The 15,919-nt window shown below is 35.2% G+C and overlaps 1 protein-coding gene across 10 annotated transcripts in view; it reads right to left on the bottom strand.

The window, feature by feature from the left end:
• Positions 1-15,919, bottom strand: part of LOC127843675 (hydrocephalus-inducing protein homolog) — an 86,828-nt gene that overhangs the window by 51,968 nt on the left and 18,941 nt on the right. For 3 of the 10 annotated variants that reach the window (XM_052373381.1, XM_052373380.1, XM_052373379.1), the window contains 5 exons: positions 13,806-13,877; positions 11,734-11,805; positions 10,742-10,789; positions 5,420-5,509; positions 3,349-3,471 (listed from right to left, as the gene is read on the bottom strand). The exons of 1 other annotated variant lie outside the window; for it this stretch is intronic. In XM_052373381.1, the coding sequence (XP_052229341.1) occupies positions 3,349-3,471; positions 5,420-5,509; positions 10,742-10,789; positions 11,734-11,805; positions 13,806-13,877 (405 nt within the window). The remainder of the gene's footprint in view (positions 1-3,348; positions 3,472-5,419; positions 5,510-10,741; positions 10,790-11,733; positions 11,806-13,805; positions 13,878-15,919) is intronic. 6 more of the 10 variants (XM_052373388.1, XM_052373386.1, XM_052373383.1 and 3 more) reach the window with 5 other exon arrangements.

The raw sequence follows: 15,919 nt of genomic DNA on the forward strand, positions 1-15,919 counted from the left end.
CACATTTTCACTAAGTGCAGTTTGCAGCTTGATAAAGGAAGTCCTATGTGGAGATATTAATAAGCTTGAATGTAGTATCGGAAGTTTATAATGCATGGCTAGGGAACTGAGGCTAAGGGAGTTATGTGCTGTGCATGATAAGAACTCAATGCTCATTAATGCTGTTAATGTTTATAAATAAATTAATTAAACCAATAGCATTGTTTTTTAGGTTTCACTGTGCATTTTCATACCAATAGAATTACACATCTTTCTAATTATAGCAATAATAAATTTGTACTAATCATACCAACAAATTTTGTTATGCTATGCTTTGTGATGTATTAACTTCATTGTAAGTTATTATTAAAAGACCATTTTACTAAATATTTAAAACAATACTTGAATTCTTTTCTATATACATTTTCATTATGTGCTTTAACTGTAGCTGACCAGTTGATGGAAGATACTGCAGAGTTTGGCAGGGAAATAACCCAAGATAACTTTCATATAGCAATATCTGAATATAAAATTCCTATATATGTTTGAGTTTCCAGAAACATGCTAGTGTACCCCGTTTTGGGGCATTTAAGAAAACAACAATATAAATTTCAAAATAAAAGAGAGTCATTATAAAAATATAAGTTAAATCACCAATTTATTCACTTTAAAGTCTCAGTTTTCCTGTTTGCAAGTAGATTAAAGCCCGCTTGCAAACTACTTAGGATCGTAAATGTTCGCTCGAATACAAAAAAGCCAGATGTACAGAATTGAGCAGTGATATGAAATATCTAAAATAGATAAAAATATGAATGAGCATTAAAGTATAGATATTCAATCATATGATTGCTGCACATTTACTTTTACAGATGAATGTAAAAAACTTATGACTTTCTTGTAATATTGTTTGCTTTGTTTTTCTTTCAGAGATCATGCAGGAGCCCTACAGTATAACAGCAGTACAAGTTCTATAAAAGATCCACGACCTACTGAAGCCCAGCTAATTAACAAAAAAGTTTTTAAAAACTGTAATTTTATCCCACCTGGGTACTTATAATTTACTAAGCTGCCTACACAAGTTTTAGATTTGCAATTATATTTTAAATTGTCACTTGGAAAGTAATACATGTACATCTATTATGTTCTGAATTTCTTTGAACAATAAAATTATATAAAAGTATTTTAATGAAATTAAGCACCTAAATTGCATTAAAGTGAAAGTAGCTGAGAACAAGATGTGTTTGTGAAACACAATGTCCCCCTATATGACGTTTGACCTTGAAGGATGACCTTGACCCTTCACCACTCAAAATGTGCAGCTCCATGAGATACACATGCATGTCAAATATAAAATTGCTAGCTTCAATATTGCAGAAGTTGCATTACATGAGCAATTTTGACCCATATATTTGACTTGGAAGGATGACCTTGACCTTGACCTTTCACCACTCAAAATGTGCAGCTCCATAAGTTACACATGCATGCCAAATATCAAGTTGCTATCTTCAATATTGCAAAAGTTTTCATAAAATAAGCGATTTGGGCCACATATATTTGACCTCTGACCTTGAAGGATGACCTTGACCTTTCACCACTCAAAATGTGCAGCTCTATAAGTTACACATGCATGCCAAATATCAAGTTGCTATCTTTAATATTGCAAAAGTATTCATAAAATAAGCGATTTGGGCCACATATATTTGACCTCTGACCTTGAAGTATGACCTTGACCTTTCACCACTCAAAATGTGCAGCTCCATGAGATACACATGCATGCCAAATATCAAGTTGCTATCTTCAATATTGCAAAAGTATTCATAAAATGAGCGATTTTGGCCACATATATTTGACCTCTGACCTTGAAGGATGACCTTGACCTTTCACCACTCAAAATGTGCAGCTCCATGAGATACACATGCATGCCAAATATCAAGTTGCTATCTTCAATATAGCAAAGGTTATTGCAAAATGTTAAAGTTGGTGCAAACCAACCAACCAACCAACAGACCAACCAACCAACAGACTAACCAACAGACAGGGCAAAAACAATATGTCCCCCACTACTATAGTGGGGGACATAAAAATATTATCCTTGTGCTCATGTTCAGCTACATATATTGTGACATACATGAAGCAGCTAAAAATAACTTAAATTTTTCATTTTGTTTCTTGTATATCGTTTGTACAGGGTTCGTGAATTGTTACTGTATATTACTTGACTTGCTTGTATTTTGTTACTTTGAATACATGTTGTGAAGGTTGCATTATACTTTTTAACTTTTAAAGGCGCGCTTGTTCTGTTATGTAAGGGCCTGATTTATGATTATGGACCTAGAGGCTTTGTAAGCATGTATTAAACAACACTTGTTTGATCTGAATAATTTGTTAAATAAATGTAACACAATTTGTAATCTGATGTTATATTTTGATGAATTGTGAACAAAATAATACATCGAAGAAACTAAGGCATTATGTTGATTTTTTGTTTTGTTTTAATCTAACCTTAAATTATGATTTACTTAAGCTGTGAGTATTGTATTCATTTAATACATGAATATTGTTTTTAGACCAGAAATTTCTTTTTCTATTCAGTGACCATGGTAAACGCTGGACAATTTTCCATGTTATACCAGGCATCCATGGAATATTGAACATGGAAAAACCCTGGAACATTTTCCAGGGTTTTCCAGCCAGCATGGAAAAAATACCGTCCGAATACTCCATGTAATCTGGAAAACCCTGGAAATAAATCCATGGTTTTCCAGATTACATGGAGTATTCGGACGGTATTTATTCCATGCTGGCTGGAAAACCCTGGAAATTGTTCCATGGTAATTATTCCAGGGAGCCTGGAAAACCATGGAAACTATTCCAGGCTATTTCCACATACCATGGACAATTTTCCACCCTTTTTTTAAAATATTGACGCTGGAAAAGGCTGGAAACTTAGTCCGAATACTCCAGCCTCATATTTTCCATGGATTTCCATGGAAAACCCTGGTACAAAGTACACCCGGGAATGGAACTGATAAACCATTAAGAGAAAAATAAATATATGGAATTTTGAACACTATGGGTATAATGCATTAGACAAAATATTAAACAAAAATGGAACAAACAGAAAATGAAAATATTCTGATACACTTCATTATTATTAAATGAGATATAAAATAATTATTTTCATTAATTCTTTAGTTTACAAAACATGCCATTACATACAGAATGTATATATATTTTAAACTGTTTTCGAAAACAATTAATGTCAGCAACTCTTATAACAATTCTTCTTTGTTTTCAAAAATATATCAGAACATTGTAAACTGTATAAATTGTTATTTTGTTGAAAACATTCCACCTGCAAACAGTTACCTATTGAAAGTAAACTTTCCCTTCATTCCGCTACTGAGACCCCCATGAAAATCTTTGCTGTATTTTTTCCCTATGGGTGTTTTACTCACAGCACTTTGGAGGTGACCTACTGTACCATAGTCACTACACACAGCAAGCAGGAAAAGGGAAACAAAAGGGGTTAAGGTTAGTAGGGCAAGCAGTCTATACACACCGTTAGTTTAGCCAACAACCAGGTAGGCTTTAGAATGGTTTGTAACCTCATTCACTTTGCTGGCATTCCTTTTATATGGTTGTGTGTTCGCTTCACTTTTATTGTTATTTCTTTACTGTTTGAGCCGCAACTTCAGCTGTCATTTCGAATGTTTGTACCAGATTCTCGAGTTACTGAAGATTTTTTGAAAGACATCCAGAGGAGATGCTTAGTTATATTTATGGTTTAAGATTATAATTATCCTGAAAAGCCTTAAGTTGAGAAGCTTGAAATGCCAAGTATTGTGAATGAAGCTACTTTTCTAGTTTCGGAGGAATGTAAGCAATTGATCATACACATTATACAAAAAAAGAATTACATATTACATATAAAATTGTATCTTTATGTCATATAAAACAGAGAAAATATTATTCCTTTTATGTTAATCAAAGAGGTAATAGAAATATTAAATGTATTTTATTTCAGACACGATCTACATGAGAACTGAGGATTACACAAAAAATTAAACAAAAATCATACAAGGACAATAAAATTACAACTTCAAACTAAACTTTTTTTTTTAATGTTTTACAACTGCATTTTTGTTTATTTATTTAGCATACAGGGCAAAGCCATAAATCTGTCGGCATTTAAGTCTTATAAAAAAAACACAAGAACACCCACTATTTCTAGCTGCTAAGTTGAGAAATTTATATTTGATAAATGAAAATTATTGTGTTTTCTTATATATATTAATTAAATATAAAAACAAAAGAAAACTTATACCAAGAGTTATTGAAGATGACAAATGACCAGGAAATAGATCATTTGACGCAGGTTCAAAACTGGATTATTAGTACAATTATACTTAAAAAAAATTGTTTTCACATTGATCCCAATGAAAGAAAAAAAGCTTTGCATTGATTTATTGACTACATGTAGTGTGCCTATGCTCAAGGACATTAACTCTTAACTCTTGTTCAATGACACTATTAAATAGCGTGAACAACACAAAAATAACATCTTGCACTTCTATCTAGTATTATCAATGTATCTGTAAAGTTTCATGTTGACACATTTTAGGCAAATAACTGAACAATTATGTCAAGTATAAAATGTTTTCCCATGTTCAAGGGCATATAACTCTGCAAATTATATTGTTACATACATGCAAATTACCTCCACAACTTATTCATTGTATAAACAGCAAATCAATACAGTTTCATGTTAACAAGTTTGTGACACAAGATCACATGCAGCCTGACAGACCAACCCACTGACAGGGGAATTCCGGTATACCCCCGCAGAAACTTTGCTTGTTGGGGTATTAAATAACAATGTTTTCAAAGATGTTTCTAGTACCTGTAGTTTTTGTAGCAAATCTTCTATTCAAATGTTAAATTACATCACTGATTGAGATGTATTGTTTATACTTTGAAAATGCACACACAACAAAACTATTGTCAAGCAATATGGTCCCCTACCGGTGAAACTCCACCATTGTCAGAATTAATATGTTGTTGTTGTTGTTGCCATAGCAACCAGAATTTTTGGTTTAGGAACAAAATACAATGACATGCATAATCTCCATATTGCCATCTATCCATGTTTCAAGTTTCATGAAGAAATATTAAGAACTTTTAAAGTTATCGCAGGATCCAGAAAAGTGTGACAGACTGACTGACTGACGGACACAGAGCGCAAACCATATGTCCCCTCCGGTTTTACCGGTAGGGGACAATAAAAGCATTTAATATAGCATCTATAAAAAGAAACAATAAAAGAACTTAGTCACATCTATCACTTCAAGAGGTTACAAAAATTAGAACAATAATCACCATCATGCTCTACAATAAAGTTAAATGGTTGCAAACAGGTCACATGCTGCAAAATACAAACCTATTTAACTCGGCTTTCTTAGGTTTGGCGACTGAACGTCCCGAACTTGACCCGTCCCGAGACTTGGCACGCTTGTCTCCCTTAACTGGCCTAGATTCAAGAGGATAGAGAGGGTTTCAGAGCAAGGGCCACACACCTTGTTAAAGGAATTGTAGGTAAAATTGTGCATTAATATATAACCATTGAGCATGTGATGGGAATTTCTCGCCTTGATTGTATTGAATTAAATATTTTAGAAATTGAGATAATCTTATAAAATGCAATATTTTGTCTGGAAGGATAAATTTTAAGCACATTAATGAAATATTTTTGCATTAAGAATAACCAAGGCAATATTATATGAATTTGGTGTTCTAATGGCTTGCATGACATTAGGCAATTGTTATTTATGATTTAATGACTTTTATATTTCTGAAATGTTCTAATTAACAAGGGACTTTTTATTTTAAGTACTGCTTAATGCATGTTTATTTTAAACAGCGTCAGACAAAATGATCCCATCAACTGCTCATTGAATTTTTGTGTAATATTCTGGTTGTAATACCTTTCACTATAGGGTTGAATAGCTTAGAAACGAACAAACACAATCTATGAGAGGCCAACTGGTATATATAAGCTTTGCAACACACAATGGCACACAGATACACTGTACAAATACATTTATAAGCATGAAATATATGCAACACTTGATATGATGAAGTAGTTTATTGAACCTGTTTGGTAAGCTCTTATTCAAACAGCTCATTTGAACACATTTGAAACCATGTAAGATGTAACACATAATATTTACAGGTAAATACATGTATTACATAACAATATAAAATATATAAATACAATATGCTTCCTATGTTTATGTTTATATTAGTTCTGATAAATGCTGTGAGGTTATGGCCAAAAATAAACAAAAGTAACGAGTCTTTACAGTATTATGTATATTTTACTTAGTTTTAATTATATAAAAGAATATTGTCTCTTTATCTGTATAAAACAATCACCATTATAAAAAATTGTTGACCAGCATTTGTATTTGTCTTGTAAGTGTAAAGAAACAATAATTATTTGATGTATGGGTGAATAAGTTACAAGGGCTTTTACATACAGCAATATTAGGAATCAGCATGCATACTCCTGTTGTACAATATGTTCACCGTTGATGAATTGTGACAAATATTGTGATTTGTATACAACTGTAGATATACTGGCACATGCTGAGTCATATAGATGAGCTGTGCTCTGGAAAAAATCAGGGATTAATACATGTGTGTAAACTGTTGTCCCAGATTAGCTTGTGCAGTCCGTATCAGTGAACACACTCTGCCTTAGATGTATTGCAGTCCGTATCAGTGAACACACTCTGCCTTAGATGTATTGCAGTCCGTATCAGTGAACACACTCTGCCTTAGATGTATTGCAGTCCATATCAGTGAACACACTCTGCCTTAGATGTATTTCCACAATCCGTATCAGTGAACACACTCTGCCTTAGATGTATTGCAGTCCGTATCAGTGAACACACTCTGCCTTAGATGTATTGCAGTCCGTATCAGTGAACACACTCTGCCTTAGATGTATTGCAGTCCGTATCAGTGAACACACTCTGCCTTAGATGTATTGCAGTCCGTATCAGTGAACACACTCTGCCTTAGATGTATTGCAGTCCGTATCAGTGAACACACTCTGCCTTAGATGTATTTGCAGTCCGTATCAGTGAACACACTCTGCCTTAGATGTATTGCAGTCCGTATCAGTGAACACACTCTGCCTTAAATGTATTGCAGTCCCTATCAGTGAACACACTCTGCCTTAGATGTATTCCAGTCCGTATCAGTGAACACACTCTGCCTTAGATGTATTGCAGTCTGTATCAGTGAACACACTCTGCCTTAGATGTATTGCAGTCCGTATCAGTGAACACACTCTGCCTTAGATGTATTGCAGTCCGTATCAGTGAACACACTCTGCCTTAAATGTATTGCAGTCCCTATCAGTGAACACACTCTGCCTTAGATGTATTCCAGTCCGTATCAGTGAACACACTATGCCTAAGATGTATTGCAGTCCGTATCAGTGAACACACTCTGCCTTAGATGTATTTGCAGTCTGTATCAGTGAACACACTCTGCCTTAGATGTATTTCCACAGTCCGTATAAGTGAACACACTCTGCCTTAAATGTATTGCAGTCCGTATCAGTGAACACACTCTGCCTTAGATGTATTGCAGTCCGTATAAGTGAACACACTCTGCCTTAGATGTATTTCCAGTCCGTATCAGTGAACACACTCTGCCTTAGATGTATTGCAGTCCCTATCAGTGAACACACTCTGCCTTAGATGTATTGCAGTCCCTATCAGTGAACACACTCTGCCTTAGATGTATTTCAGTCCGTATAAGTGAACACACTCTGCCTTAGATGTATTTCCAGTCCGTATCAGTGAACACACTCTGCCTTAGATGTATTTCCAGTCCGTATCAGTGAACACACTCTGCCTTAGATGTATTTCCAGTCCGTATCAGTGAACACACTCTGCCTTAGATGTATTTCAGTCCCTATCAGTGAACACACTCTGCCTTAGATGTATTGCAGTCCCTATCAGTGAACACACTCTGCCTTAGATGTATTGCAGTCCCTATCAGTGAACACACTCTGCCTTAGATGTATTGCAGTCCCTATCAGTGAACACACTCTGCCTTAGATGTATTGCAGTCCCTATCAGTGAACACACTCTGCCTTAGATGTATTGCAGTCCCTATCAGTGAACACACTCTGCCTTAGATGTATTGCAGTCCCTATCAGTGAACACACTCTGCCTTAGATGTATTGCAGTCCGTATTAGTAAACACACTCTGCCTTAAATGTATTGCAGTCCGTATCAGTGAACACACTCTGCTTTAAATGTATTGCAGTCCCTATCAGTAAACACACTCTGCCTTAGATGTATTGCAGTCAGTATCAGTGAACACACTCTGCCTTAGATGTATTTGCAGTCCGTATCAGTGAACACACTCTGCCTTAGATGTATTTCCACAGTCCGTATCAGTGAACACACTCTGCCTTAGATGTATTGCAGTCCCTATCAGTGAACACACTCTGCCTTAGATGTATTGCAGTCCGTATCAGTGAACACACTCTGCCTTAGATGTATTTCAGTCCCTATCAGTGAACACACTCTGCCTTAAATGTATTGCAGTCCCTATCAGTGAACACACTCTGCCTTAGATGTATTGCAGTCCGTATAAGTGAACACACTCTGCCTTAGATGTATTTCCAGTCCGTATCAGTGAACACACTCTGCCTTAGATGTATTTCCAGTCCGTATCAGTGAACACACTCTGCCTTAGATGTATTTCCACAGTCCGTATCAGTGAACACACTCTGCCTTAGATGTATTTCCACAGTCCGTATCAGTGAACACACTCTGCCTTAGATGTATTTCCAGTCCGTATCAGTAAACACACTCTGCCTTAGATGTATTTCCAGTCCGTATCAGTGAACACACTCTGCCTTAGATGTATTGCAGTCCCTATCAGTGAACACACTCTGCCTTAGATGTATTGCAGTCCGTATTAGTAAACACACTCTGCCTTAAATGTATTGCAGTCCGTATCAGTGAACACACTCTGCCTTAAATGTATTGCAGTCCCTATCAGTAAACACACTCTGCCTTAGATGTATTGCAGTCAGTATCAGTGAACACACTCTGCCTTAGATGTATTTGCAGTCCGTATCAGTGAACACACTCTGCATTAGATGTATTTCCAGTCCGTATCAGTGAACACACTCTGCCTTAGATGTATTGCAGTCCGTATCAGTGAACACACTCTGCCTTAGATGTATTGCAGTCCGTATCAGTGAACACACTCTGCCTTAAATGTATTGCAGTCTGTATCAGTGAACACACTCTGCCTTAAATGTATTGCAGTCCCTATCAGTGAACACACTCTGCCTTAGATGTATTTCCACAGTCCGTATCAGTGAACACACTCTGCCTTAGATGTATTTCCAGTCCGTATCAGTGAACACACTCTGCCTTAGATGTATTGCAGTCCCTATCAGTGAACACACTCTGCCTTAGATGTATTGCAGTCTGTATCAGTGAACACACTCTGCCTTAGATGTATTGCAGTCTGTATCAGTGAACACACTCTGCCTTAGATGTATTTCCACAGTCCGTATCAGTGAACACACTCTGCCTTAGATGTATTGCAGTCCGTATCAGTGAACACACTCTGCCTAGAACACACTCTGCCTTAGATGTATTTCCAGTCCCTATCAGTGAACACACTCTGCCTAGAACACACTCTGCCTTAGATGTATTTCCATTAAGAAAAGACTTCCTTATAACATGAAAAATACTATAACAGCGGCTATTCTGAGACACCACTTTATGCATTTAGCCCTATTTTCCCAGAGCGCACCTCATACATTGCCGAAGTATGGTATATGGACAGTCATGAAACTAAGAAAAGCAAAGAAAACATAGTTTCATGACACTCTATCTTACATGGATAAATTAGAAGGCAGGTTGTTTTTAGATTAACAATATAAGATGAACTATTTTTTCATGTTGAGATACCCTTATTGTGATCTGTGAAGAGGTTTTTATTTAGTTGGTCATCCATAATCAAAGCACTGACAATACTTGTGAAAACAGAAGCTTTTTGCTTCTAGATGCAAGTGACGTATGACTGTATTTCATTTTATGTTGTGAACGATTATGAAAATAAAAATAATTAATTGAGAATAATTTGAAGAGTAATCCATGTGTAAAAGCAATTTTACAGTATCAGTCTCATTAGTTTACACTCAGCTCAATAAATTATTCAGCTTGCTTTTAATCAATGTTTTTTTCTCCCAGATTTGTATGCACAAGACACTCACCTATCAAGTGGTTACTATGGTTACTATGGTGCTTTACTATATTAAAACAAAATTCAGCAACATGCAGTAAGTCGTATATTACTGGGACATTGATGAATACAGTTGAATTTCGGGAGGAGTTTTATATGCCCTTCATATAGTATGTCACCATTTTCAATAGTATTTGATCGTAATATCATGGAGGTTACTTAACATACACTTTTCCTGGGTAAACTGGTTTACCAGTACTAAGTGCACATAATGGTGCAAGTAACTAACAACTGCCCCACTAGGAAAAGAATAGTTGTAGAAAGGATCTTATGAGTAGTCCCCACACAAGTCATGTGACTAGGTCAGGATTGAAGTTTGAACTTCTGGGAATAACAGACCAGTGCTATACCAACTGAGCTAGCTTGCTCGAAATGAAACCAGGTTTGAATATCAGTACCATCAGTTACTTACTGTGGACTCAAGTCTGGAAAGTCAGGAAGGGTGGAAAAAGCTCTAGACCTGGAGAATGGGTTTAAGAAAAGAGGGAAAAACAGATGAGTAAATACAGAGAAAAGAACAAAGACAGGTATACAACAACAACACAATCTTAAGAAGTATAGAAAATGATAAACATGTGAGAGACAGACATAATGATAACAACAAGAGCACCGCATAACAAGGGGCCAAAGCTCGGCTGCAGGTGCAGTTTTGAATAAATGAAACATTGTCAGATTAAAAAAATTTTTTTTTAGAGGTCACAGTGACCTTGACCTGGTGACCCAAAAATGGGAATGGCGTGTAGAACTCATCAAGGTACATCTACATATGAAGTTTCAAAGTTTTATGTGGAAGCACATTGATTTTAGTGACAAATGTCAAGGTTTAAGCATGACGCGGACGGCGGACGGTAGACAGCGTATGCCGAGCTGGCTATGACAATACCTCTTGTTTTCTCCGAAAAAAACGAGCTAAAAAAAAGACCGCCCAAAGGAACAATACTTGTTTAATTTACAAAAAGTGATTAATAACCAAGAGATATAACATTCCCAAGTGAAAATCTGTGTTTATATACTACGGATAGTAAGTCCTTTAGCATGTCAGTTAAATGTTTTCTCAGCCATGATTTTATATCACACTAAAATCCTGTACTATGAAAACAGTAAACATTATTTGTAAACAAATCTCTAAATGACATGTATAATTGCAGTTTTTATAATTTTGAAAAAAAAACACTCAATTTATGTCAATACTGTACTTTGTATTTGAATAATTAACGATGAGCATTTTATGTACAACAGCCAAACATACTTGGAAAACTCAATTTAATTTGTACCAGATAATTATGTTAACGTCTGACTCAGTAATTAGCATTCACTTTATTTTTTACAGAATAATTGTCAGTGGGACAGCATGCATTTATTAAAAAATGTGATTATGTAGGCTAATGATGTTGTGGAACTTACGGTCTTTTACTATGGCCTACTTTGGACACATTTTTACTGCGACCAGATCCAGATGTAGTTACAATGAGAGAGCTAGAAAACAATCATACACAGACGGTAACATTAGACAACATTTAGACCAAAATATAAATTAAGAACAGGCAATGCAAATTATTAAAAACAAGAAAGGAATGGAAAATATTATGATAAAGAAATAAAACAACGAATAGACTGTTTAGAATAAGAAATAAATAAAGAACATGTAATAGGCAAAAAAGAGCAAGAAATCAAGAAAGATCAAGGAATTATTAATACTGAAAAAAACAATAATATGTTGTGATACATAGAAAAGAACGAAGACAGGTATACAACAACAACACAATCTTGAGAAGTATAGAAAATGATAAACATGTGAGAGACAGACATAATGATGTCAACAAGAGCACCACATAACGGGTGCCAAAGCTCGGCTGCGGGTGCAGTTTTGAATTAATGAAAGATTGTCAGATTAAAAACAAGATGCGTTTGTGAAACACAATGTCCCCCTATATGACGTTTGACCTTGTAGGATGACCTTGACCCTTCACCACTCAAAATGTGCAGCTCCATGAGATACACATGCATTTCAAATATAAAATTGCTAGCTTCAATATTGCAGAAGTGACATTACATGAGAAATTTTGACCCATATATTTGACCTTGAAAGATGACCTTGATCTTGACCTTTCACCACTCAAAATGTGCAGCTCTATGAGATACACATGCATGCCAAATATCAAGTTGCTATCTTCAATATTGCAAAAGTATTCATAAAATAAGCGATTTGGGCCACATATATTTGACCTCTGACCTTGAAGAATGACCTTGACCTTTCACCACTCAAAAAGTGCAGCTCCATGAGATACACATGCATGCCAAATATCAAGTTGCTATCTTCAATATTGCAAAAGTACTCATAAAATGAGCGATTTTGGCCACATATATTTGACCTCTGACCTTATAGGATGACCTTGACCTTGACCTTTCACCACTCAAAATGTGCAGCTCCATGAGATACACATGCATGCCAAATATCAAGTTGCTATCTTGAATATTGAAATACTGCAAAAGTGTACATTAAATTAGCGATTTTGACCCATATATTTGACCTTTGACCTTGAAGGATGACCTTGACCTTGAGCTTTCACCACTCAAAATGTGCAGCTCCATGAGATACATATGCATGCCTAATATCAAGTTGCTATCTTCAATATTGCAAAAGTTATTGCAAATGTTAAAGATGGCGCAAACAGACAGACAGACAGACCAACCAACCAACCAACAGACAGGGCAAAAACAACATGTCCCCCACTACTATAGAGGGGGACATAAAAAATTAAATTTTTAGAGGTCACAGTGAGCTTGACCTAGTGACCCAAAAATGGGAATGGCGTGTAGAACTCATCAAGGTGCATCTACAGTTGAAGTTTCAAAGTTTTATGTGGAAGCACATATATGTTAGAGACAAATGTCAAGGTTTAAGCATGACGCGGACGGCGAACGGTAGACAGCGTATGCCGAGCTGGCTATGATAATACCTCTGGTTTTCTCCCAAAACAGCCGAGCTAAAAATAAGACTGTCCAAAGGAACAATACTTGCTTAATTTACAGAAAGTGATTAATAACCAAGAGATATAACATGACCGAATGAAAATCTGTGTTTATATACTACGGATAGTAAGTCCTTTAGCATGTCAGTTAAATGTTTTCTCAGCCATGATTTTATATCACACTAAAATCCTGTACTATGAAAACAGCAAACATCATTTGTAAACAAATCTCTAAATGACATGTATAATTGCAGTTTTTATAATTTTGAAAAAAAAACTCAAAATTTATGTCAATACTGTACTTTGTATTTGAATAATTAACGATGAGCATTTTATGTACAACAGCCAAACATACTTGGAAAACTCAATTTAATTTGTACCAGATAATTATGTTAACGTCAGTAATTAGCATTAACTTTATTTTTTACAGAATAATTGTCAGTGGGACAGCATGCAATTATAGAAAAATGTGATGATGTAGGCTAACAATGGTGTGGAACTTACGGTCTTTTACTATGGCCTACTTTGGACACATTTTTACTGCGACCAGATCCAGATGTAGTTACAATGAGAGAGCTAGAAAACAATCACACACAGATGGTAACATTAGACAACATTTAGACCAAAATATAAATAAAGAACAGGCAATGAAAATTATTGAAACAAGAAAGGAATGGAAAATATTATGATAAAGAAATAAAACAACGAATAAACTGTTTAGAATAAGAAATAAATAAAGAACATGTAATAGGCAAAAAAGAGCAAGAAATCAATAAAGATCAAGGAATTATTAATACTGAAAAAAACAATAATATGTTGTGATTTCATTAGAAAAAGAATTATTCAAACTAGAGCTTTGTCATAGACGTGACAAATACCCCCACTTTCCGCATTGACACAGAATATTTTGCATGTTGTCCTCACATAAACAGCGGACACCATGCTAAATATTTAAAATGCACTTAGTGACCCTGCATGACCCATATTCAAACTTGGCCTAGACATCAACTAGATACAACTTCTGACCAAGTTTGGTGAAGCTCGGATGAAAACTACTTGAATAAGAGAGAAGACACCATGCTCAATGTTTAAAACGCATTAAGTGACCCCGTGACCTAGTTTTTGACCCGGCATGACCCATATTCGAACTTGACCTAGACATTATCTAGATACAACATCTGACCAAGTTTGGTGGAGATCGGAAGAAAACTACTTGAATTAGAGAGCGGACACTTAATTATAATACAGACCGACCGATAGACCGACAAGCTCACTCCTAAATACTAAACTTCGTTTGTGGGGGTATAATTATGGTCTCAACTTATGAGGTGGTTCATGAAAAAAGTGGGGAAAGTGTCGTTCCTGATTCATCTGGTATGACACTAAACACACATGCATTTAACCCCCTTTTCACAGAGCTTGGCCCATTTATATTCCTCATTTGGCCCTTGATCAACAGACCATGTTTCCCAACCTCAACCTTCATCCATCCAGATTTTAGTTTTCACATATTTCTGTAGCAATCACAATGTTTGCCTTTATAAAATAAATGCAGTAACATGCATATTCCCTGTATGGTCCTCTATATACCAACTGAGTTTTATCAACCTACATGTAGCTTAAGTTATTGCAAGATCCAGATTTTTGGGACACTCAGACAGACGTACAGATGGACTGGGAGCGAACCTATAGGTTGCTCTTGGTGAAACTGATAGGGGACCAATAATGAGCAGTGTAGTGTACAGGAAAAACAGTAATTAAAACAAGAACAAGTAATGGATTAAGAACATGACAGGCTAAAAAAGAAGAAAACTTGACAACACAATGTATGAAGTTTCTTTGCACTGAGTCTGCTTAACATGTGACAATATTTGAATTTGAAAATTGGAGTGCTGCTGGAAAAAAAAGAGAGGAAGACTTAAAATATTCATTTTAGTATAAAATAAATAATTATGAATTTGACAATTTATGATTTGCCATTTAACTTATGTGAATTTGATTAAGATGATGCTAAGAAAATTATGATAGACATTCTGAAAAAGTGGATACTTTGTTCATGATTTTTTGAACGTGTATCAATTATCATGTTATAACACTTACATGGATCTTAATGCATAGACAAGCTGGCTTTGAAGAAAGATACCCTAACGCAAATTATTATGTGACATTTACAGAAGTATGACATTTTTTAGAAAGAACAAAAATAATATTGTCAATTAAACTAAAATTATATTGATTAATCAATGATGATTTTAAGACAATACAGAAAACAAAACAAGTGGTGTAATTTTGTGAAGAATCAATTACAGTAAACATATGAAGAATCAATTACAGTAAACATATCATAATAATTATGTGCTACTGATTTATAAAACCATTTGTATTCTGTGATGAAAATGCAATACAATACAATGACTTAATAAACCACAGAAATCAGGGCTGGCTTATCAACTGGTTAAATTTCTTTTACTTTTTTGGTCTTAAAACAAATTAAATCAGTTAATACTTTGACCAGATAAATTTCCCTTGTGACAAGTGTTGATGTTTGATTTATTCCAACCCTGAATTCCTCTTGTTAATAGATGAATGGTTGACCTGATTACATATTCCTAAAGCAC

Source organism: Dreissena polymorpha, chromosome 9, assembly GCF_020536995.1.
Source record: "Dreissena polymorpha isolate Duluth1 chromosome 9, UMN_Dpol_1.0, whole genome shotgun sequence".
NCBI lineage: Eukaryota > Metazoa > Mollusca > Bivalvia > Myida > Dreissenidae > Dreissena > Dreissena polymorpha.